Below are 25940 nucleotides of genomic sequence, written 5' to 3'. Positions count from 1 at the left end.
GTTTTCTGCTGCTCCAGAGACTAGGACCCGGAACAATGGATGCAAGCTCCAGGAAAAGAAATTCTACCTCAACATTAGGAGGAACTTCCTGATGGTAAGAGCTGTTCGACAGTGGAACACACTCCCTCGGAGTGTAGTGGAGTCTCCTTCCCTGGAGGTCTTTAAACAGAGGCTTGATGGCCATCTGTCAGGTATGCTTTGATTGAGATTTCCTACATGGCAGGGGGTTGGACTGGATGGCCCTTGTGGTCTCTTCCAACTCTACGATTCATACTTTCATTCTATTCCTTAATCCTAAATTTCATTAAATATGGGCCACTGTACAGGGTCCAATCAGAACTTCCCTTAATATCCCCTTTTTCCTCCCTGGATACAAAGTCATGCCCACATAGAAATGTGGTTGTTCAATTCAATGCCTTGTATGGGAAGAAGAACATGTACATCACAGACACATAGACACACCTAATAGTTCATCATCATCATCCAGATTCTACTCTGTCATAAACAACCAGAAATACTAAAATGTCTATTGAGCTGCCTCAGTGCAAGGAATACATTCATATGTTACAAGAAAGGAAGTTGAGTCACCATCCACAATGGAAGGCCAAACTCTCGAGGAGCAATACAAATTGGCGCCCAAAGGCAAAATGTGGTAATGATCAATTAGTTATAATAAAATATAATAATAAAAGTTTATTTCTATCCCGCTTTTCCAATTCAAAGCGGCGTACAAATCCAGATAAAATTACAATAATCAATAAAACAGATAAAACAAGATATAAAACAGCATATAAAACGAATACTCGAGTAGCTGAGTAGGGGAATCCAGAAAAACATAGCCAGAGTCGTTACCAAATAGAGGGGGAAAACCAAAGTCACATCTCATGGGGGGAAAGCTTTGGAAAAGAAGAAGGTCTTGAGATTCTTCTGAAACAAGTCCAAAGATGTGGTGGAGTGGAGCTCATCAGGGAGATTATTCCATATTCTCGGGGCCGTGATTGAAAAGGCCCGTTGCAAGGTCCTCACATAACGCGCAGTTGGGACCTCCAGCAAGTTTTTCCCTGCAGACCTGAGTGTGTGGGGTGGATTATATGGGGAGAGGCGGTCCTCCAAGTACCCTGGGCCCAAGCCATTTAGGGCTTTATAGGTAATAACCAACACCTTGTATTGTGCCTGGTAGCAAATAGGCAGCCAATGGAGATCTTTCAAAATAGGTGTTATATGGTCTGACCTGGAACCACCAGCGACCAATCTCGCTGCCATGTTTTGCACTATCTGCAGCTTCCGGGTTTGGTACAAGGGTTGCCCCATGTAGAGCTCATTACAGAAATCCAATCAAGAGGTTACCAGAGCGTATACTACAGTTTCAAGGTCCCTTCGATCGAGGTAGGGTCGCCGCTGGCATATCAGCCGAAGCTGATAACAAGCGCTTCTGACCGTCGCATCCAGTTGAGATGTCAATTGGAGCGACGAGTCCAGAAGCACCCCCAGACTGCGAGCTGAGTCCTTCAGGGGGAGCGTGACCCCATTCAGGACAAGTGGACAAATTCCACTACCCGGGCCCGATGAACCTATCACCAGTACTTCCGTTTTCTCTGGATTCAGGCTGAGTTTGTTTTCCCTCATCCAGCCCATTACCGACTCCAAGCAGGCATTTAGAGAAGAGATGCCATCCCTAGTCACTGCATCAGTCAGAGACACAGAGAAGTATATTTGGGTGTCATCAGCGTACTGATAACACCGCGCCTCGTGACTCCGGATGATCTCTCCCAGCGGTTTCATGTAAATGTTGAATAGCATGAGGGACAGAATAGCTCCTTGAGGGACACCAGATGTAAACGCCCTCTTATCGGAGCAAACATCCCCCAGCTGCACCATCTGGAATCTGCCCGAGAGGTAGGAACGGAACCACTGGAGCACAGTGCCCCCGATACCTAACTCCCTCAGGCATTCCAGAAGGATACCATGGTCAATGGTATCGAAAGCCGCTGAGATGTCCAAAAGCACTAACAGGGACACGCTTCCCCTGTCCATGCCCAGACGGAGATCATCAACTAAGGTGACCATGGCAGTCTCAACTCCATAGCCCACCCGGAAGCTGGTTTGAAATGGGTCTAGAAAATCCGTTTCATCCAAGATCGATTGAAGCTGGATTGCAACTGCCCTCTCGATCACCTTCCCCAAAAAAGGCAGCAGTGATACAGGCTGATAGTTATTATGAATCAGGGGGTCTAAGGAGGGTTTTTTCAGCAGAGGTTTTACAACTGCTAATATCAGTGAAGATGCAAACTGTCCCTCTCTTAGAGATGTATTAATTATGCGGTGCAACAAGGTTGTCACCGCAGACCCCCCCCCCTGAGCTGCTAGCCATGAGGGGCAGGGATCGAGAGAGCACGTCGTCTTCCTAACGCTTCCAAGGATCTTGTCCACTTCCTCGGTACTAACAAACTCAAAATGATCCAGTTTAACAGAGTCCACGGAAGCTCTGGACACATCTCTTCTTGGTTCTGAATAAACACTGGCGGCAAGATCAGCCCTTATCCGAGAGATTTTATCCGCGAATAAGTTGTTAAATTTGTCACAGCAGGCTTTTGTTGGCTCCAAAATAGGGTTCAGGGGTGGGGGCAGATGAGTTAGCTCCCTCACTACCCTGAACAGCTCTGCCGGACGCGACTCTGCAGACGCAATACGTGCAACATAAAACGAATGTTTAGCTGCACTTATTGCCACTCTGTAGGCCTTCAAAAGAGACTCTAGGAGTGCCTTGTCGGCTAAGTGCTGATGTCTTCGCCAGTTGCGCTCTAGTCGTTGCACAGCCCGTTTCCTTTCCCTGAGATCTTCCGTATACCAGGGTTGTTTTTTAGAAGCAGGCCAGAAAGGACGCTTGGGAGCGATACTGTGTATAGCCCTGGAGAGATCAGTATCCCAGATGTTAGTCAGGGCATCAACAGAGTCGCCGTCAGTTCCATCAGCCTTCGAGGGTGGACCAGCCTAATAGGTCCTCCACCCCCGGGAGGGCTATAGGTAGAAGCCTTGAGCCGAACCTCAACCAGGAAATGGTCCGTCCATGACAGGGCAGAGATATTAGATACCTCTGCCCACGGAGTATCCATGTCCGTACTGAAGATGACATCGAGGGTATTACCAGCACGAAGGGTGGGCCGCGAGACCAGTTGAGACAGGCCCATGGCAGTCATGGTAGCCATGAACTCCCGAGCTGCACCTGTTGGAACATGACTGGCCTCGGAGGGGATGTTGAGGTCCCCCAGGACAATAAGCCTCAGGGACTCCAACACCAGCTTCGAGACCAGTTGTGTCAGCTCGGCCAGCGAGTCTATTAGCCCACGGGGTGGCCGGTAGACCAACAGAATCCCCAGGCTGTTTCTGGCCTTCAGGGTCAGGTAAATACACTCAATGAAGTCCGTTTTCCGGACATGTTTCCTGGTTAAGGAGAAGATGTTCTTATGGATCAAGGCCACACCGCCCCCCTTATTCTTATATTATATTCTTATATTAAGAATGTGAAGAAGAAGAAATGTCAGTGGGAATAAAGCTCACTGTTCAGTGCTTCATGAGCTTATAAGAATTATGACTTCATTCCTGTCCTCCACGTATTCCCATAAATGTGACAGAACACTTGAAAATAAAGGAAAGGAGACTAAAGAGAAAAGAGAAAGAATCCCATTGTGGGAGAAAGGTGGGATATAAATCCTGGGAAAACAAACAAACAAATGTTACAGTCTTCAAAGGTACAAGCCACAGCTTGTCTCTGAAGCTTATGAGAACATCATGATGACATTAAAGAGCGCTCTCCAACCAGGGCTTTTCCACTGTTTTAGTGCCACCATATTCCAGACTGAGAGAGGAATGGTTACTATTAGGGTTGCCAGATCTCAAGGCCTGGTCCAGACAGCATATGAGGTTGCAAATTCTTCAACCCTGGGCTGCATTCCCACTATGAAATGAATTGAATCGCTGATCAGTTTAAACGACCCACGTTCCCATTTGAAACCAGTTCCTGTTGCAATGTGATCAACTCCTGTCGTGATAAAGCGAGGCAAAGGCAACCCCCCCCCCCCGATATTTCCAGACACTAGTTTGAAAGAGGTTCTTTTGAAAAGAATCGATTTCAAAGAGTGCTCAAAAAGTGGAAACGACAGATTGGAATTGCATAATGCGGGAGGGGAGAGACTAATGGCAAAGGGGTGTTTACCATCCCTCACTAGTTTTGGGGAGATTTCACACATACCCCAGTGCTGCCTTTTTGTTTGTTGGTGTGATGGGTGCTTTTTTGTGTGTAAATAAAATTAATCAATGAATCGATAGATTGGTTTTGCAACTATTTGCAAAGGCAAGTGGTTGCTAAACCAATCTATTGATTCATCGAATAGCGTTTGAAACTCAACATGTCCAAGACGGAACTTCTTGTCTTTCCACCCAAGTCCTCTCTTCAATACTCCTTTTCTGTTTCTGTCAACAAGACCTTTATTCAACTGGTCCAGGAAGGCCGCAGTCTTGGTTTTACTTTTGATTCCTCTCTGTCTTTTATCCCCCACAGTCAGGCCACAGCCAAAGCCTGTAGATTCTTTCTTTACAACATTGCCAAAATCCGTCCATTTCTCTTGACCTCCAATGCCAAGACTCTGGTCCATGCTCTCGTGGTCTTCCAACTAGATTACTGCAACCTCCCTCTGGCAGGGCTTCCTCTTTCTCATCTTTGTCCTTTAATTTCCATTCAGCATTCAGCGGCACGCATCATTACATCCGCTCACTGCTTTGACCATGTTTCTCCTTTATTATCATCCCTTCACTGGTTCCCCTTTCCCTTCCATATTCAATATAAGCTTTTGTTGTCAAGCTGTAAAGCCCTGCATGGGCTGGCCCCTCTTTATTTATCTGAACTTCTTTCTCTGTACATTCCCACTCGTACCCTCCATTCTAGTAGTCAAGGTCTGCTGTCCCAGCCTAGGATCTTCACTGCCCCGTCCCGATTCATCCCTTCTTACTTGCTGCCCCTCACTCCTGGAACCTTCTTCCCCCACGAACATGGGCCATCACTTCTTTGACCACTTTTAAATCTCAGTTGAAAACTATCCTGTTCAGGGAAGCGTTCCCAGGCACTGTGTGATTATCTATCTGATTTTTTTTTTATTGGATAGTTGATATTTTTAATTGTTGCCTGCTTATTTTAACCAATTCTATTTTATATTACTACCTATTGTTTTATACGTATTTTGTAGATTGTATGCCATTGGCAGGTTTTTTTTAATTGATTTGATCATTTGGACAGGCCCAATGCCATCGGGCCTGAAGAGGAAGAGCCCTCCCCTCCCTCCTTCCAACTGTCATCTTCTGGCCTTAGAGGGAGTGAAAGGGCAGGCACAACGCCATCGGGCCTGAAGAGCCCTCCCCCTCCTTCCAACTGTCATATTCTGGCCTTAGAGGGAGCGAAAGGGCAGGCCCAACACCATCAGGCCTGAAGAGGAAGAGCCCTCCCCTCCCTCCTTCCAACTGTCATATTCTGGCCTTAGAGGGAGCGAAAGGGCAGTCCCAATGCCATCGGGCCTGAAGAGGATGAGCCCTCCCCTCCCTCCTTCCAACTGTCATCATCTGGCCTTAGAAGAAGCGAAAGGACAGGCCCAACACCATCGGGCCCAGCCTCGATTAAGAAAAAGAGCCCTCCCTCCAGTCCATCTGCCTTGGTCTAGGTCTCAGAGGGAGAGAAGAATGCTGGACCTGATCCCCTCGCCCCCTCACCATTCCCTTCTCCTTTTGTTTTGTGTCTTTTTAGATTGTAAGCCTGAGGGCAGGGAACCGTCTATTATCCCCTCTGTTGTAAGCCACCCGGATTCCCAGTGATTGGGCGGCATATAAATAAATCCTATTATTATTATTATTATTATTATCATCATCATCATCATCATCATCATTTGTATGTACTGCACTGTGTACATTTACAGCTCTATAGAAATAAACAACAACAACAACAATAATAATAATAATAATAATTTTATTCTCCAAGCTTGCTGGAAAATAGCCTTCCCTGAAGGAGGCATTGATTATAGAGCTTAACAAGTTCATAGTTACCTCGCCTCCCTGGATGGCCAGCCAAGATGGGCAGGGGTCAAGAGGGCAAGTAGTCTTCTTTACCTGAAGGGACTAAAATGTGTCCCAACTGGCTGGGCCAGTTGCAGTAATAAATCCCAGATTTCTCCTTCACCACAGACTGATGGGTAGGTGAAAATGAGACAGTGGCGACAAAGCAGGAAATTGTGCAAGAAAGCTGAGCCTGAAGGCTCCAGTTGCTTCTGCACCGACATAGCATTGCCAACTCATTCTTCCATTCCCGCTCCCCATTTCCCCAGACAGGCCCTGAAGGCAGGAAAAGAAAGGAGGTGAGCAGAGACAGCCTTGGATTGTGTGGATGATTGTGTTGCGGGCTTGAGCCTAGGACTAGGCAACACAGTGGAACTTCACTTCCAAACAGCCTCAAGAGAGTAAAAGGAGTCCTTTCACTCTCTGGGGCTACTTGGAAGCCTCCTTCTCTTCAAACCAGCTAGGGAAAAAAGTAGAGAAAAAGAGCTCTTACCTTGGTGCTGGTACTGGGGTTGAAACATAATGGTAGAAAAAGTGCAATGACTAATATGATGAATTTGCATAATCAGAATGCATATTAATAACATGCATAATTATAATAATTAGCATAGTAAGCAAATTAAGTGCCTGGATATAAAGGACTAGAATTACAACCCCCCCTCTCTCTCCTCTCGTGTGTGTGTGTGTGTGTGTGTGTGTGTTAATAACATCACCAAGACTATCTTTGGTTCTCAAATTTTGACCCAGAAACTTCAGGGTCTGGGGTGATCCTGAAAAGTCACTGTCCAAACCAAGATACACAGCTGGGCCCTGGATATATTTCTTATATCAAGGGAGTATATCTAGCTATGGAGTGATGTCTGCAGGCAGGTAGGGCTCCTCTGTGCCCCACTAGAGATGTCAATGCACCACGTGAAGATGTGGAAGAAGGCCTTCTCAACTATTGCACCACAGTATGGAATGTCTCTCCCAGAGAGAGTTGTTTGGCACCAATGCTGACATTTAAGCATTAACTATAAATATAGCTCTTTATTAAAGTCTTTGGTCATCACTGATTTACTTCAAACAGTTTTAAAACAGTTTTAAACTGTTTTAATCTTTTAAACCATGTAAAGCTTATCAACATTTTTATTTATTTATTTTGGTCTATTTAAATTATTTCATTGTGTTAAATTGTTTCCACCTGTTTATATTGATTTTACTGGCAAGCTGCTTTCAGAGCTTGCAATACAGAGCAGGATAAAAACAAACAAATATCTACTTCTTAGGTCAACTATACAACCAAGTACAACTCAAACATTTCTGATAGGGAAATAAAGTAACATTATCATAGTTAGTGGCTGTGCAAGACTTTTTAAAATAATTTTTATACCTACATTCATTCCTTTAAATGCCATCACCCCCTTTCCACCCTCCACCCATTCTCTCCCATTCATCTTTTTACAATCTTCCATAGCACTTCCTAAGGCAATAAACAATTGTTCTGGTTGTGCAAGACTCTTGAAGGCTTATAGACTTAAAGAATCATAGAACCATAGAGTTGGAAGGAACCCTAAGAACCATTTAGTCCAAACCCCTGACAATATTTGCACTCTCCAGACCAGTTCCACATGGGTATCAGTCTAAAAGCAACAAGTAACAGGGAGCTTGGGAAAACTCCCTTCTAAAAGTGAAATAAAAGAATATAGTAGTTTTGAGCTTGTGACTTCACAAAGCTATCTTGCTCTGAGTCAACATCTTGCAAGCTCCAGCCATAACAAAGGTTCAATTAATCATGCATATTTTAGTCACACAAAACACAAACTTAATTTCCTTGGTATAAGTGGAAGTCAGAGGGGGGTAGAGTACAGAAAGGACGGATGGTGGTTGTGTATCTCTGTCCCCCACAGTCCCATCTGGCATAGCCTTATTAATTGAATGAATCCTTTAATGGTCTTGGGGCACTTGACAGCTCTTTCCTTTCTAATGAATGACACCTCTGCAAATGAAACTTTGGCTGTGAGATGAATCTGACAATGTTGGAACATGAATAGCCTTTGGTCAACTAGACTAAACCTGTGCTAACAAATAGCTAAGGACTCATCTGTACAGTCACTCTTCCATATCCACGGATTCAAGCATCCATAGTTTGAAAATATTTTTTAAAATAATAATAATAAATTCCAAAAAACAAACCTTGATTTTGTCATTATATATAAGGGATACAATTTTACTATGCCATTGTATTTAATGAGATGTGAAAATCCATGGATTTTGGTATCCATGGAGGATCCTGGAACCAAACCCCAGCTGATACTAAAGAACTACTATATCTTTTTACAGTCTAAAGAACTACTATATGATAGTCTGTGTCAATAAACCTGTCATACACATCTGTAACCTCTGCCTATCTGCTTCTCTTTGGGGCTCTTGTCCTTTTATATGATATAGTTCATACCATTCAGTGGTCTTGCATCTCTTCTCGCACTCTTCTCCCCACTGTAAGTCTGTTGCAGCAAAAGCAACAGAGCCCTGTGCCACTTCAAAGACAAAAGGTGGTACAGTGCACCCACATTTTACATAGGCATGCCATATGCGGCTTGCAGCATATGCTGAAAACTGCACCGGAAGAGCTCCTCTCGCACCCTGGAAGAACTAATGGGGCGTGAGCCCATGGCAGGCACGCACCACCGCAGGCACAAGCCCCATTAGTTCCTATGGGGTTCCAGCATATGCTGATTTCCCCTTACACGGAGGGATCCGGAACGGATCTGCACGTAAGGGGAGGGCCCACTGTACTTTCCATTGTAGCAATTTTGAAAGAGACAATCATGTTAGTCTGTTGCAACATAAAAGAAGGTGAAAAGGAATCTAGTAACACCCTTAAAACTAACAAATTTATTAGAACATGAGCTTTCATAATCTGTTATCCACTTCACAGATATATGAAGTGTTGTCCAGAATATAACTGTCACTGGCAGTACTTATTGCATTTAATTTACCTTTGATTTCATGATGTCAAATCCTATTTCCAACCATTTGTATTACACACACTCTCTCTCTTTTTCAATTCATGAACTATAGCCCATACAAACTCATAATACGGTCAACTGGTTAAAGAACTTGATACAAGACTTTCTGACCTTTACCTAAGTCAGTTGATTCTATCACAAAGGAGGCAAGCATCATTAAAATGTGATTAAAACATGGTATTAGCATGATCGGGGGAAGATTGTCACATCCCCACATGCTTCTCCCCTTCATGTCCCATGCGTAAACTGTAATGGACACATCTTTGGGTGATAATGGAAAATCCCATTATTACCCAAATAGGCATCCATTACAGTTTACGCACAGGACACAAATGGGAGGAGTGGGAGTGTGATAATCTTCCCCCCAATCACACTATTACCACATTTTAATCACATTTTCATGACGTTTGCCTCCTCCATGTGATAGCATTTCCTGTATAAGAAGGTTTGAATACACAGAGTTTGCATGCTGATTTTTATGAAACTGAATCCTTTTTATCTATTCAGGAAGTCCATGGGCTTTCAAATGACATCTTTCTGGAGTCGATCACTTGAATAGTCTCAAAATCTTTTGACAATGCTCTCAAAATGCACACATAAATCAGTTTTCTGTACAAACATGTAACATACTTTCTTCTTGGCAAATAGACAATGATGAAAAAATGCTTGACATGAGAAGCAAAGAGGAAGTGTTGTGACCAGGAAAGGCTTACTTTTATGGGTCAGCAAGATAATTAGTATTCTGTTAGGGCACTCTGCAGTGAAGACCAGATAAATCTATGGCCTGTTACAGACTGCCAAAATAAAGCTGCTTCGGGTCTCTTTGGAGGTATGCTGTTTAAACGATGCATGCATCCTAAGAATCCGGAAGCTGCACCAAAACTGCACTGCAGTGCTTAGGAATGGAGTGTGGCTTTAGTGCGACCTCTGGACTCTTAGGACCCATGCATCATTTCAACAGCATACCTACAAAGAGACCCGAAGCAGCTTTATTTTGGCAGTCTGTAACAGGCCAGATCCAAATAAATCAAATGCTTACCAACCATTTAAATTATGCAAGGTAAGAGAGACTGATGAAGAATATATGAACAGAAGATAATATGATGTATTAGGATGCAGTAGTAACAGCACGTTAAAAAGAACTTGCTGATGGTAGGAGCTGTTCAACAGTGGAATAGATTTCTCCAGAAGGTAGTCTTGGGGTGTTTTAACTGGGGCAGGGGGTAAACAGAGGTTGGATGGCCATCTCTTGGGGATGCCTTAGTCATGGCTTTCTGTATAGCAGGGGTTCAGGCTAGATGGACCTTGTGGTTTTTTCCAGTTCTATGATTCCATGATTCTATGACAAAACACAGGTTGCTCAAACTGAGAAAGGTGGGAGAGAAATGTATGTAAAAGTAGGAAGTGTAAATCTATCCCGTTCTGGTCTATGCCACTTGTGTCTGTTTTGTGCATTCCATTCTGCTCCTACAGTAATCTGCCCTTTACAAAAATAAAAATAAAAAGTCTGGGTATGTCCCTGAGTATATATACATTCCTTTAAATATTTACATCCTAACCTGTATCACAAGCAATCAGGGCAGTGTACAACTAAAATCTATTTAAATGCTTTAAAACAATTTAAATTTTTGAACAATAAAAATAATTTAAACAAACTGAAAGCACATTAAACAATTTACCAAGGTAAAGCGGGTTTAAAAGGTTAAAACAATTTGTAGATGCCAATATTAGTGAGTACTTCATCAAAACATTTGAAAAGGCATGAAATCCAAATGGATAGCCAAATTCCAGTTTGCACATTAGTCAAATAGATGCAGATCATATAGTTCCACAGCGGAATCTAAAAATATCTCATTTTGCAAGCACATCTATGTGGAACATCTTTACAAGGGTTTTAATGGACTGAGAATTTTTCCCAATATTCTTATGGGCCTCACAGAGGCTTGCCTAGCGGGGCCCAAAAAGACAGGCCAAAATAAAGCTGCTTTGGGTCACTTCGGAGGTATGATGTTTAAATCATGCATGTGTCTGAAGAGGCCAGAAGCCACACCAAAGAAGCTTCTGGCCTCTTAAGATGTGTGTGTCATTTAAACAGCATACCTCCAAAGTGACCCAAAGCCACTTTATTTTGGTCTGTCTATTTGGGTCCTGACTTTCTTGGTGGACTGTTCTCACACCATCAATGAAGATATTCAGAATATATTTGAACACTATTCAATAGAAGACTGATCTTTGAAGGACCTTTGGGAGAGGGAATTCAAAGAAATGCCCAAGATCTTACAGAAGCATCCAGAAAAAGTAGCCATTTTTAAAGCATCAAAATATGCCATATGGACTGAACTAATGGTTGTTATTTTCATTGCAGAAATTCTGTGACTGCTTTCTATTAAGAATGCACTAAAAGAGAAGTAAAAAGCTGCTCTAAGCAAATAACATGCTTTTTTTAAAAAAGCCCTGGTAAAGTGCTTGTGGTAACTATGCTCAGAAATGGTAAGGACACATTTCCCAAAGAGTTATGAAAAGCTTTTCTAAAATGGTGACCCACTTTTCTAAGTACTAAGTTGGGAGCCTCGCCCTTCTTTAAATGTAGCCCTAAGATCACCTCACACACTTGAGAAGATAAAATGCATATGTTGGAAAATGCATGAAAAATATCACCAGGACATTGAGGAGCAAAGCAAAGCAAAGTTCAAAATCTACAGAACAGAAATGGAACAAGAGAAGAGATCAGTATTTCTCCTCTTGGAATACTCTGTTTCAGATTCTTGGCAGTTTTTATTTTACTGATTATTTAATTTATTTATTATTACTTTACCTACCCCAACCCCATCATGGAGCTCAAGGTAGCACATACTGTGACTGAATATGCTCCAGATTTTAGAGTCTGAAGTTGAAATGAACTATCTGAAGTGATGAGCCTATTTTGGGGACTGGGTTTATCAGCTTGGATGGTTGCTTTAAAATTCAGGCTAAAATCTGCCCCACTAACATGGGAGTTACCAATCTCCATTGGCATATATGGAACCCAGATGTCACTCATCTAGAAACTAATTGGCCCAAACCTGCTAAGTCATGAAACTCTGATATTCTGCTAGGGACCTGGTACATGTCAGTAGTTTAAAAGTGGTTAACAGATTGTCAAAGAATTCATAACCCACCAATTCACAAAGGCTATCACTGGGATTTACTACTGAAAGGAAGACGACTAGGAAAGCAAATGAGTTTTCCTCTTAGCTAATTGCTCATCTAAATCCAACTCCTTAAAGCAATGAAAAATAGGGCATATCAAGAAGAACACCTTTGACTACCTACTCCAGGGTTACTGAATGGTTAACAGCAATTTTCTTAGCATCTGAAGAGGTCTCTGCTGTCTGAAGCTAATGCACAAGAGCTACCTACTCAAAGTAAAGAAATGATAAATTCTGCTGAATTGCTCTAACACCATCACCTACAACTGACAGCAATAGACCCGATATTCTCTTCATTTAATAATAATAATAAATTGTTCATTTATAAACCGCTTTTCCCAGGATCAAAGGGGTGTACAACATATCAATAAAAAACAATACCATGAATAACATACTAAGAATACACATTAATACAAATTAAATCCAAAATGTTAGGTAAAAAACATATAATTTAACATAATTAAAATCCTAAATATCAGTACATCACAATCAATAGGGGGAAAACATTATTACAAGGAATTGGGAGGGTAGGCTTGTAGGAAGAGATGGGTTTTTAATGCCTTTTTAAAGGCTTCAACCGTTCCACTAAGGCGGATCTCCTCAGGTAAAGCATTCCAAAGAGAAGGCGCTACTGCTGTGAAGGCCCTTTGCTAGTCTTTCATCCATTTTAGCTGAGCTCCATCACTTGCTGTAAAGTGTAATTATTGGACTGTTGGAGGGGGATCTATAAATGGCGCGGCTGTGAACATCTACATCAACAAAGAAGAGGTGAACCATGGATCAGTGTGTCAGAAATTTGCTTCAAACCACACTCCTCAGAACCAGGGCTAGCAGAAGGTAGATCAGTACCTATTGACATGATATTCACACAAGTGGCAACTGTTTAAAAACAGCATCAATTAAAAGAGTTTGCCCACTCAACACCCCTGAATTTGGCTGCTAAACTGAAGATCCAGTTTGAGGCCCTATGGTCATGAAACTCACTAGGTAATTTGGTGGCAGTTGTTGTTTTCGTTTTCAGGCTGGCCTACCTCACAAGGTCGTCGGGAAGGTAAGGTGGGGAGGAGAAAAGCTATATAGGCTGCCTTGAGCATATTGGAAGAAAGACAGGATACAAATGTACAGTGAGTTCTCAATATCCACTGAGGTTTGAGTCAACCCCCCCCCCCCCAATCAAAACCTGTGAAAGCTCAAGTCCCATTCTATATAATGGCATAGTAAAATGACATCCTGTATATGAAATGGCAAAATCAAGGTTTCCTTTTTAGGTTATTATTTTTGTGAATATTTTCAAACTGTGGGTAGTTGAATTCATGGCGTCAGAATCTGTGGATATGGAGAGCCAACTGTTATAAACTAGCAAACAAATAAAAAGGCAAAGAACACCTACCAACACCTCCTTCAAGATCAAGCTGGCTTCCAGATCCATATAACTGCAACACCAATGCAACCAGGTTTTCCAACAGCATAGAAATTAACATACTGCAAAGAATCTGCCTGTTCAGCAGTCCAGAGATCCACTCCAAGACATAAACATCCAGGGGAGTTAGCAAGTGGTGTACTCAGTGTCAGGGACAAGCCCAGCTGTGCAACTCTCCCTGATAATTGTGCAGAGCACCCTTCACACACTTAATGCACACTTAATAAAAGAAGAAAATCATATACATACACATCATGGGCAAATGGTAATAAATTCCCACTTCTCACTGCATTATTTAAAAATCTGGAGATTCAGCAAATGGTCATCAGCTGCTTGACATACCTCTAACAGATGCCCTCTTGGGCAAGATGGTAACAGATCCTTCAGCCACTTCTTCAAGATCTCTCACTGGAGCAATTTTAGAGCCCCAGCTGTCAGAGCCCATCCAAATAAAGTGCCCAGTCTGATTGGCCCTCTTTGCTGCCATTAAGACGTTCCTGCAGATACAAAAGCAAAGCAACTTAATTCATGGAGTCATCATGGCTATTGTTTTTATCAAGCTAATGTAGATACTGCAAGGGCAAGAATGCTGACACAGTACTATATGCATTGCCAGAAAGTATATATATGTATTATATGCATTTTCCATAGACAGAAAACAGACCCTCCAATTACTGATTTTCACAGCATGCTGAAAGTTGATTTTCTACTTGCATCCCTCCCTAGAGGTTCAGAAAGATGGGTTCATATGTAATAATAATTATTATTATTATTATTATTATTTGTATACCACCCTATGGCAAACCAATCCGGGCGGTAGACAACAGTAAAATATAAAATATAACAATTAAAAACACTTTATCCCTCCCCCCCTTAAGACAGTATTAAACAGTATAACATATTAAAAACACAATATCAAAGCATAAAAACAACAATTAAAAACTAAAAACTAAAAACCCTGATATCCCTCTGTTGATCCTCAACCATCACTAAGATGGGGCCACAGGAGGAATGAGGGAATCAGGGAACCTGGGCCGGGATGGTTAATCTGGAAAGGCCTGCCGGAAGAGATCTGTCTTGACCGCTTTTTTAAAGCTGTCTAATGATGTTATCTGACGGATCTCATCCGGCAGGTCATTCCAGAGTTTGGGGGCGACAGCAGAGAACGCCCTCTGGGAGGTCTCCGCAAGCCTAGATTTTAGAGGCTGCAGTAAGTTCCTCCCAGAGGACCGGAGAGCGCGGGGAGGATTGTACGGGAGGAGGCGGTCCCTGAGATAGCTTGGACCCAAGCCATTTAGGGCTTTAAAGGTGATAACCAACACCTTGTACTGGGCCCGGAAACTGATAGGCAGCCAGTGGAGGGACCTCAAAACCGGAGTAATGTGGTCCCTCCTAGATGTTCCTGAGACAAGCCTGGCTGCCATGTTTTGAACCAGCTGTAATTTCTGAGTCAAGCACAGGGGTAGCCCCATGTAGAGTGCATTACAGAAGTCAAGGCGTGAGGTTACCAGCGCGTGCACAACCGTCTCGAGATCCCTTACTTCCAGAAAAGGGCACAGCTGGCGTATTAGCCGAAGCTGATAACAGGCACTCCTGACCGTCACATTTACCTGATTTGTCATCAGGAGTGACAAGTCAAGGAGCACCCCCAGACTGCGAACACAGTCACTGGAGGAGAGTGTGACCCCATCCAGGACTGGAGGTTGCAAACCAATTCTTGGTTTCGGGGCCGCTACCATGAGCACCTCCGTCTTGTCTGGATTCAGTTTCAATCTGTTTTTCCTCATCCAGCCCATTACCGCCTGAAGACATTCATTGAGAGAAGAGATGCCATCAGAATTTGAGGCCGACGAACAAGATACGGAGAAATAGATTTGGGTGTCATCAGCGTACTGATAACACCCAGCACCATGACTCCGTATTATCTCACCCAGCGGCTTCATATAGATGTTAAATAACATCGGGGACAAAATAGCCCCCTGAGGAACCCCACAAGTGAGGTACCTCTTACTGGAGCTACAGTCCCCGAGCAGCACCCTCTAGGAGATCAGGGTTTGCATCCCCACTCAGCTGTAGAACCCCACTGAGTGACCTTGGGCAAGTCCTACTCTCTCTAGGTTGATATCACACTACACTGTTACAGCACTATTATTCCACTGTAACATCTGTGGCTGCCTACTGTGGAATTCTGGAGTTTGTAGTTTAGTGAGGCCTAAGAGCTCTCTGGCTGAGAATTCTGAATGCCCCTCCCTAAACTACAAATCCCAGGATTCCATAGGAGGCAGCCATAGTAGTTAACGTGGGATAATAGTGCTATAAGAATGTAGTGTGATAAAGAGAAGGGAAATGGTAAACCTTCTTTGGATAAATCTTGCCAAGAAATAGCAACACAAAACATGACTTCAAACAAACTGAAGAGCACACAATGTTTAAGATGCATGCTCATGGGCTTCCCATAGGCACCTGTTGGCCTCTGTATGGACAATATGTTGGATGAGGAAGGCCTTCAATCTGATCCAGTGGGACTTTTGGGATGTTCTTATGTAAGTTAAATGTGCAATATTTCCCTACTGAAAAATCTGAAAATATAGGGTAAGTGCAACAGGAATATGATGGATGTTGGACAAACAAGACCAGGCATGTACTTGCTTTCTTATGAATTATTCCAATATCATTACAGTGGGGCTATAAGGACACAACTTTAAACTAGCCTATCATAGCTTGTGTTTTCCCCCAGTCCCCACAAATGAATGCTGAACTCACCTGAACTGCTCCCTCTTTGTGCTCCTCTGGTGAAGTGAAGAGCATATGTTGGTTTTTCTAGGTCCTTTAAATTTAACCCAGAACTATCCTTTTTGAATTACAGAACCCCATGGCCAACATATCCATTTCTACTTTAACCCCATTCCTCCTAGCCCCTTAAATACCAAGGGATAACTTCTGCAATGGGAAGGATTTTTTCTATCCACATACGCTCCCCACATGCTGTTCCAGAGTTCAAATTCATGGGGTACAGCATACCTAGATACAAAAGGCTCCCCACTGGAGTTCTTCCCAATCATGTGATGGGCTGGGTAGAGTCAAGCACCCACTGGAGTAGAGCTAAATATACATCCTTGCTGTAATCTATGTTAGTTCATTATTCCATTAATTCTTGCCTAGAATTATGGTAGGCATGATGTTTTCCAGAGGAGTGTCATCCAAAATGACTCCTCAATTTCACAGCAATCATACTCAGTTTTTCATTGTCTTGCATAAAGGCTACTCATTCTTTTGAGGAAACTGGGAAATGCAGGATTTAGGACAGCCAAATGGAGACCTTCATCATGGTGGCAGAAATCAGGAGCCATTCAGGTTTGTTTAATGCTTATTTGAAGTATGAATGAATGAATGAATGAAATTTTATTTCTAGACCGCTATTCCTTGCAGATCACAGCAGTTTACAAAAACACCATCAAAACCAATACAATACATAGCCCAACAATACAAAAACCCACCCATACCATTTAAAAACAATACAAGGGAGGGCTTGTCTTCTTCAGGCAGGCAGTTGGAGCCAGCCTGCCTCTCTCTCCCCAAGATGGTGGCTGAAGGGAGGGCTTTTCTTCTTTCAGGCAGGCAGTTGCAGCTTGCCTGCCTCTCTCTCCCCAAGATGGTATACACTGTTCACTATTTAACTCAGAACACAATTAATTAATTACCACCACGTATTCCATTTGGACAAGTGTGCTATTTACCAAACCCAAAGGATGAGGTAGTAGCACCACTTTGCTTGGTACCACAGGATATGTAAAACACCTATACTTTGGGGTGACTAGACTTTCTGGCCTATGCAGCTAGGAAGTAGGCAGCAATGTAGTACTGGAGCTCCAGATAGAGAGGTCACCTGGAATTATGCTATAGTAAGGTCTGGCTTCTGCCACAGACTCTTACATTTTGTGCCATACATGGTATAGGTCCTTTATCATTATAATAAATAAAAATTGGAGACCATATTACTCAAAGATGCAACTGATTGGGGAAACCTGGGTTCAAATGCCCATTCAGGTTCAAACTCTTAGTAGGCTTTGAGAAAAGGGGCTCCCTCCAAAGATAAAAGATATCTATTTGTCATAGCACATAAATTCCCTTAATTGTGTATCTTGCATGTAACATGCTTTGTTTGGTGATTGGCCATTAGAAGATAAACATGGACTTAATTTGAAAGTCTAACTGCTGAGCCATACATCACTGCAGAAAACCTATTTTGAGAGTGAAACTGGGTTTCAGGCAGGCAATGGGAAACCAGTTCTGAGTATTCCTTGTATAAGAAGTTCATGAGGTCACCATAGGTTAACAGGTGACTTAAAAGTACACACAGGTACACACATATTCACCTTCTAGTTTGCACTTGGTCTAGGACCAAAGACATAAAACTGCATGTGTAAATTTAACAAGACCACTGTGAAGTTGTTTTTTTTTTAAAGTACTAACTCACATATGCTGCCATGAATAACCTGGAAAAATAAATGGGATCTATATAATCCTTTTTATTAGTTAGATAGTTTAACATTAAGGCAAGTGACCTTGGGCAAGTCACATGTTCTCAGCTTCAAGGGGAGACAATGCCAAACCTCCTCTGAACAAATATTGCCAAGAAACCCCTGTGATAGGGACACCAGGTCAGAAACAACTTGAAGGTACACAACAACAAAAGTGACCTTGTGAGAAATCTGTCTCACAAGCCAGGATGATAAGAAACATGCAGTGCTGTGTATTCATCAGAAGGAAAATGATGCAGCTGTCTCCCTGGTGCTTGCTGCTTAAGTTAGGATGATCCTGGTGAGAAGGGTAGAGAGAATAAAGTGCCCCATGTACATACCATTTGAACAGACCACAGAAGGAAAGGCATGGGGGGTTGCATCAGTCAAGGGGGACAGAATCCCGCACGTAGGGATGATCAGGCAAAATTCAAAAGAACTGATAATCTAGTTTCTGCTTTAATCAACAATTGGTTCTTTGAATTCTTTCTTTGTTTTAGTTGAGTATCCATATGGTTTGATTAATACAGCACAACAGTGCCTAATATACTGATTTATAACTTTACCTGTTGCTCATTAAACAAAACAATTTGTTTATGTATTACAGCTATTCCTAAACCATCTTGCAGTATATATTTTAGAGAACTGTAAACATGTCATTGCAAAAAACAAACAAACAGGTAATATTAATCTCCTGAAGACTCTTCCAGGTATCCCTGGCCTTTGGAAAAACAGCACCCTCAACTGCACAAGGCTGTTCATGCAGGTGAGGTTAGGATCAAATCAGCAAGGAGTGTGCAGCAACTGAGTTGGCATGCATGTGTGTCTGTATAGTTTTAAATTAGCCTTTAACAAGAAAGCCACTGAAAAGGGTGCCCAGTGGATCAATGGAGACTTTGTCAACAGCAAGGTTGATTAAAAAGTGATTAAGTGAGTTGTGACAGCAAGGCTGAATGACAGGGAAAGGCAAGTATTTTTAGAAATTAAGGGAAAACAGAAATGGGGGAATGGGAACTGAATCAGGAGAGAGGAAAGAGCAAACATAGCAGTGATACTAGATGTTTGACTTTTTGTTTTTTAATATAGACTTTATGGTGGTTACTGCTCACTGAGCCTTATCTAGCCTCAGCTTTTCTTACTATGGGATCAATTATTTCTTATTATAATAGCATGTTCAAGAAAAAAAACATTGTGTTGTGACACTTCATAAAAGCTTTTTCTTAGCCTGAGGAACCGACAGGGTGTGAATGAGGGAGAGAACGTAGGCAAAGGAGTAGGAGGGAATTGCTCAAAGTCAACCAGCAGGTCAGCTTAACAACAAGAAACTAAAAGGGTCAAGAGCAAAAGGGCAGTTCACTGTTTGGGAGGTCACAGAGTTATTGGACATATTAGAAAGGGAAACATCTGGGGGGGGGGGGGGCAATCTAAAGCATTGCCAGGTAAAAGCTGTACAATTATTTTGCTTTGGAAAAGATATGTTCTTATTTCACTGATATTTCACTGGAAATACATTGCTTGGAAATATTATTCTCTGCATAATAATGATAATAATAATAATTTTATTTATATTGTCCCGCCCTTCCCACTGGATCGAGGCGGGACTACAACTCCCAGAATCCCTAGTCTAACCATAGAGCTAGCAGTTTCACCTCCATATGCCATCAAAACCTAACCTCGAGGGTGGGAAACCTCTCTGAAACCTTTGGATGGTATGGAGTGCTGTCAGTGCTGATTTCCCAAGCTCTGTGTAAAAACAAAAAGTATGCATTTAGTTAGGAATTAGTAGCCTTGTATCTAGGTTTGGGATGTGGGATTTTTCAGATTGTTCTGGAGTTTATTGAGAAATTGTTCAAAAGAGGGGAAAATCCAGGTGTCAGGAGGACCTTTAAAGCAGAGATGGGGTCCATATGACTTTCCAGATATTGTTGGATTGTAACTCCCATCATGCCTCACCACTGGATAATGTCAGTTCAAACCCATCCAGTGGGTTGCATGTTGACCACCCCTGCTCTAGGAAAATGAATAAAAGAATGTGGAATTTGTGATGAAATTATAGCCAATGGGTTCAAAATGTGAAAGAACAAAGATTATGACTAAGAAAACATCTATGGTTGCAGCATACATTGCCATTTTCTACATATAAATCTGTACACTGTGATCATGTAAAAGGAAAAATATAGAGACTCTTCCAGGTACTCTTACATAAAGCATATATACAGTGGGCCCTCATTAACTGCTTGGGTTTGGTTCCAGGACTGCCCATGGATGCTCAAGTACCATTATATTAGAACAGGGTAGTAAAATGTTGTCCCTTATATAAAACAGCAAAATCAAATTTTGCTTTTAGGGAGAAAAAATCAAACCATGAGTGCAGAATCCATGGATACGGAGGGCTCACTGTATACAGTGGGTTAATACATGCCCAAAATCCTGCAGGTGACTTATGTAGATATAAGTTGTGCCATGCATACAGACTTTTTTTTTTACAGTGTGTAACAGAGGTATCCAGTTGATGGTGGAGGGACCTGAACCATTGCAGATGCACAATATTGCTCTTAAAGTAGAATGTCAGTGCACATTGTGCATTGCCTCTGTGCATTACATATTGTGCGTTGTACAATGGGGTGACAGCTGCACACATTCACCATTTCTGATATGTTACATGATGGTAGAATTCCATATAGGGATTGCATAATTCTAGAGTAGGGAATCTTGGCCTATGCATAGTTATAACCATGCTGGCCAAAGGGCTCTGAAACTTGTAGTGTGAAAAATTAACTTCCTACCCCACATTCCACTCACAAATTACATACCCTTAAGTGCTAAAGCCTGATTAGCAGGGGGAAAGGAGGGTTCCAGTCTGTACAGGCAGTAAAGGGCCTACAACAACAACAAGGCCAGCCTCCCAAACTGTCTTTACATGTGAACCATGATTGGAGAAGTAGATATGGACAACATGCTCCTGAATTTAGAAAATATTGGCTGTGTGAAGTTCTGTCTTCTCAAGGTAGACATATCAAACTGTAACGTTTCCAGCTGTTATTGTTTAATGTTATGAAGTGAAGGATATTGTGAAAACCAGGCATGAATGTGAGAAGAAAATATACGTATCAGAATCTTGTCACTTGGTCCCAACTAGATTAAATCAATTGTTGAATGGTGAATCCACTTGTTGTACTTTAATTGTTACTAACAATGTGTTTTAGATCAGGATTGTGAAGAATGATAAAGGTTCAAATGCTTCTGACCTATTTGTTATGTCAGAAACACACACACACACTGCTTTCATGACTCAGAATGATCCCATGGATAAGCCCTAAGAGAAGCATCTGGCTCAGCAGTAAACATGAGCCTATGACAACATGAAAAAGAAAAGGTTTCCAGATGTGTGTAAGCTTTTGCCAACAGGGTGCAATTCTTAGCTTACAAACTGCTCTCAGATAGGTAAATGTTTACAAACCCCTATTTAATGGTGCTTGCCATTTACATTGCAAAGGCAAATCTCTGATTTTGTTGGGAGTAAATGAATGTAAATGTCTGGATTTCAGATATTTCTATTAGCCAGCTTTCCAGAAACTTAGACTGTTTGCACATTTGATGCAAATTGATTGAAAATGTCAGTTTACTCACATTTGCATAATGTTTGCTGATTAATAAATTAGACAGTTGCAAAATCAGGTGTATCTCAATATAAACTGCCAGGCTAAAAAGAAAGGTGTGGAGAAATATAAAAAGAGGTGTTGTGTAGTCAGTCTCAAATTTTTGTGATGCATTGTACAGGTTGAGCCTCCCTCTTCTGAAATGCTCCAAAATCCAAACTTATGGAGCTACAACACAATTAGTGTAGCATGTACATTTGGAAGGCTGGATATAGACATGAACCAATGACCAAGAGCACTACTGCTTGGAGGTGGAAGTTGGTAGATGAAGGGTTCCCAGGAAATTTCTTGTATGCTAATCATTCCCTTATATAAAATAAAATGGTGCAGTATTTGTGGGATGCAGAGAGAAAGAAAGATGAGATTTTTAAAATCTACTTTTAAAAAACTGCATGGAGTGAACTTTCCAATGACTGCGGCACTGGTGAGAAGAGGCAACTGCAATAGGACCCAGAAAGAGCAGCCAAGCAGCAGTGGCAGCCTCACACTGATGGGTAGCCCAAAATCCAGGTTGCTCTCTCCATCCGCTTCTCTCTATACACTAATCAGTTCCCTTGCATAAAATAAAATGGTGCAGTATTTACAAGCTGCTTTTGAGCCAGTGGCGGTAGTGCTGTTGATCATTCATTCACAAGGCAGAAGTGGGCAGCTGGCAGATATTCCAAAATCCATAAATATCCCAAATAGAAACATTTCTGGGCCTAAGACTTTTGGACAAGAGAAACTAAACCTGTAGTTTCACTTATTTGGTTTGAATGGACCATATTCAGATCCCCAGTGATGAATGCAGAATATCCAAAAGATACTTTTGAAAAATTGAGGGGGATAGGATTCCATGTGATCAAGTATCAGAATTTCTTCAAAGCATTACATTTGTAGAAGCATTTTTGAAGATGTTTGAAACCTTAAAAGTTTTTAAACATTTAATCTTTAAAGTTTTCACATAAACAGTTGGGTTCTTAAGACTTCACATAACAGAAGACACGCTTGTATCATTTCTGGCTCTGTAAAACATGTCAATGTGACTCAGAATTTGAGTGCTTTTTTTGATGGAGCAATCAAGAATGGGCTCCCAATCAAAATTTCAGCTGACCTCTCACAGGAACAAAATCCAGGCATTCTGACTCACACTCCTTTGATATAGCCATTATTAATCACTCCATCTCAAATGTACCTTGTGTACAGTACAATGACACTTTAGACAACACTGGGTCCATGCACAGATTTATGAGGGATGCATCTATATCTGGCATGTGTTACTAGACACACAAGCTCAAGAAATTGTAATCTTAGGAGGAACAGGAATATGGATCCTGTCACAGTACAGACTGCAGTACTAAAGTGTTGGAAACAGTGAAGATGGAGAAAATATGCAGTGTGACCCTCAGTGTGTTGGGAAGCACCTAAGTGTATGTGATGCAGGTTTAACCTGCATCAAACAGCTTTCAAAATTACATCAAAATCAGATCAGTCTAGAGAGTTTTTACTATTCATTTGTCCCGCTTAGAGATTTATATAATACTGATCCACAGAGGAAACAGAAGAAAGATGCAAAACTAGGAGTAAACACAGATGTACTACCTACCTTGATTATTTGAAACATGGCAGACAGATTGATTATCAATTGATCTAATCAATTGGAAATGTCATTCATTGTGGACTACCAGGACTAGAAAGTGAATGCAATTACATAAACATATTGCCCACTTGGATCATTCAAATGAATATGGTAGACAGACAGAAATACAGAGTGATTGATCAATCAGCCTAAGTGATCACTTAGAAATGTTGGCTGGAATCCTATTTGGCAGTTATGAATTCCTAACCTAGAGTTAGAATTCAGAGACATAACTGTGTTAATCTTGAATATCAATATGCAAAAGGATCTTGTAGCACCTTTGGCACTAACTGTGCGAAGGAAATTGGGTCATGGTACAACTTCTTTCAAACAGTCTCAAATGCACTACAAGATCCTTTTACATACTAACCTAGAATTCTGCACTCATTCACAATCTCTATGTAGTTCCTGATTTAGGAACTATGCAGGGATTGTGAAAATCCCCCAAGAAGCAGCTATTGAGATTGATAGGGGTCTGTTTTCCTGTATCAGGAAGCAGCTGGCTGATGCTCTCACATCCTCTCGTGTGAGTGATCTCCAGTGTGTGGAAGGATTGTGACAGGAACCCTGTTTCTGACTGTCACACTGGAGATCATTCACTGGAGTGGGAGTTGGCAGGGAGAATATCAGTCAGCAGCTTCCTGATCAACAGAGGAACAGACCCTGATCAGTCACAGCAGCTGCTTCTTGGTAAATGCAGATCAGGAGGATTGGAATGGAATTGACTGCATAGTACCACAACTACAGTGTTCATGCATACATAAATCCCCTTCAAGAGTCTGACTGTTATTATTTTGTACTAAAGAGACTTGGAATGCATGTATACAGATGTACTGCCCACCTTGATCACTGACAGACTGACTGAACAGTATGACTGACAGACTGACTGATCAACTGACTGATCACCTGAACAGTATAACTCACAAACTGACTGATCAACTTAAAATTGTGTCTGTTTTGGATTATCACTTCCAGAATCCCTCAGGCTACATAACCACAAAAATAATTCTGGGAGTTGTAGTTCAAAAGGTAAGCTTCCCAAGCTCTGATACAGAAGGAGGGATGGACAAACAGACAGGCAATCACATTCTTTCTATGAGATACTGAGGAGTGCATGTTTGAAGTTGTCTGTTCTTTTGCCCTCTAACTTCTTCTCCCACTATCTTTCTCTCTCTCTTTCTCTTTTTCCTTCCCACACATTCCCTCAAAGCAAACCATTGTCCTCTTACTTGATATCATCTTCATTGGCAAAGATGATGACCGCTCGAGCATGGGATGTCTCCAGGAGGCGCCGAATAATCTTATCAAACTCTCCTGCTTTGGGCTCCCGGGGAATCTTCACTGATTGTGCCACACACACGCTCCCTGTGGTTAGACAGAACCGTATTGTTAGTGGAGCCTCTGAACAAAAGCATCCAAAACAACCTGGATGTAAATGGTAAGACTATCTGGAATGGCATGAACAGAACCATAAAAGAGACTGCTACAATGATAATAGAAGTCACAGAATCCATCATCTGTGAAACTGTGAGAGTTACAGGGACACCTACAGTCCTTTCAGGGGTTCACTGCATGTGTGAATGGAGTTTCAAGGTTTGACACTGAATCCACCACTGCGAAAGAAAGCCTAGCTGTGTAGACATCCATGAGGGTAGGCTTTCAAGAACAACAGGAACCTTAGTTTTTGTCGTTATATATAAGGGATGCAATTTTTCTATGCCTCTGTATTTAATGAGATGTGAACACCCATGGATTTTGGTATCCATGGAAGGTCCTGGAAGCAACCCCCAACAGATACTAAGGATTTACTATATAATAGTCTCTGTCAATAAACCTTTCATATACACTTGTGGCCTCTGCCTCTGCCTATCTGCTTCTCTTTGGGGCTCTTGTCCTTTTATATGATATGGCCCACACCACTCAGTGTTCTTGCACTCCTGTTCTGCAAAGTTTGAGTCCACATAAAAGACTATATCTATATCCTTGCACTGCAAATATCTGTGCCTAATGCATTGGTGTCAAAAGTGACACTAAAGACTTATGTGATCTTAGGGTGAGCCATCAGTTCCTTCCTATGCATATCCCACCCACATGTCTAAAGGGAACTCAACAGTATCTGGATTCTGGGCATAGGAATCCAGTGCACTTTGCTCTCTGGCTCCTGCTCATAGCTGTCTGAGGATCAAACCAGACAATTTCCTAAAATAAATGTTCCCTTAAGTGGTAGAAGACATATGCTTGCCATAGCATATATTTTTCTTCAACTATGTTTCTTGCTTTTAGTTTGCTTGGTTTTGCGATTGGTCATGGAAAGGTAAGCATACATTTAATTTGTAATTTTGGGGGATGTTATCTGTGAGGAATATTGATTAATCAAGAGCAATGACTATTCTTCTCAATATCTAGCTTGAGCCTTTGACTCATATCA

General features: G+C 41.8%; 1 protein-coding gene across 3 annotated transcripts in view; it reads right to left on the bottom strand.

Moving 5' to 3' along the window:
• Positions 1–25940, bottom strand: part of GRM4 (glutamate metabotropic receptor 4) — a 453403-nt gene that overhangs the window by 134982 nt on the left and 292481 nt on the right. For all 3 annotated transcript variants that reach the window (XM_089514714.1, XM_089514715.1, XM_089514716.1), the window contains 2 exons: positions 24742–24877; positions 14058–14212 (listed from right to left, as the gene is read on the bottom strand). In XM_089514714.1, the coding sequence (XP_089370840.1) occupies positions 14058–14212; positions 24742–24877 (291 nt within the window). The remainder of the gene's footprint in view (positions 1–14057; positions 14213–24741; positions 24878–25940) is intronic.

Source organism: Sceloporus occidentalis, unplaced genomic scaffold (assembly GCF_023333645.1).
Source record: "Sceloporus occidentalis isolate IW3139 unplaced genomic scaffold, rSceOcc1.0.p SCAF_3, whole genome shotgun sequence".
In the NCBI taxonomy this organism is placed as follows: Eukaryota; Metazoa; Chordata; class Lepidosauria; order Squamata; family Phrynosomatidae; genus Sceloporus; species Sceloporus occidentalis.
The sequence above is the reverse complement of the archived record's forward strand: the minus strand, read 5'-3'. Positions and strand labels throughout refer to the sequence as shown.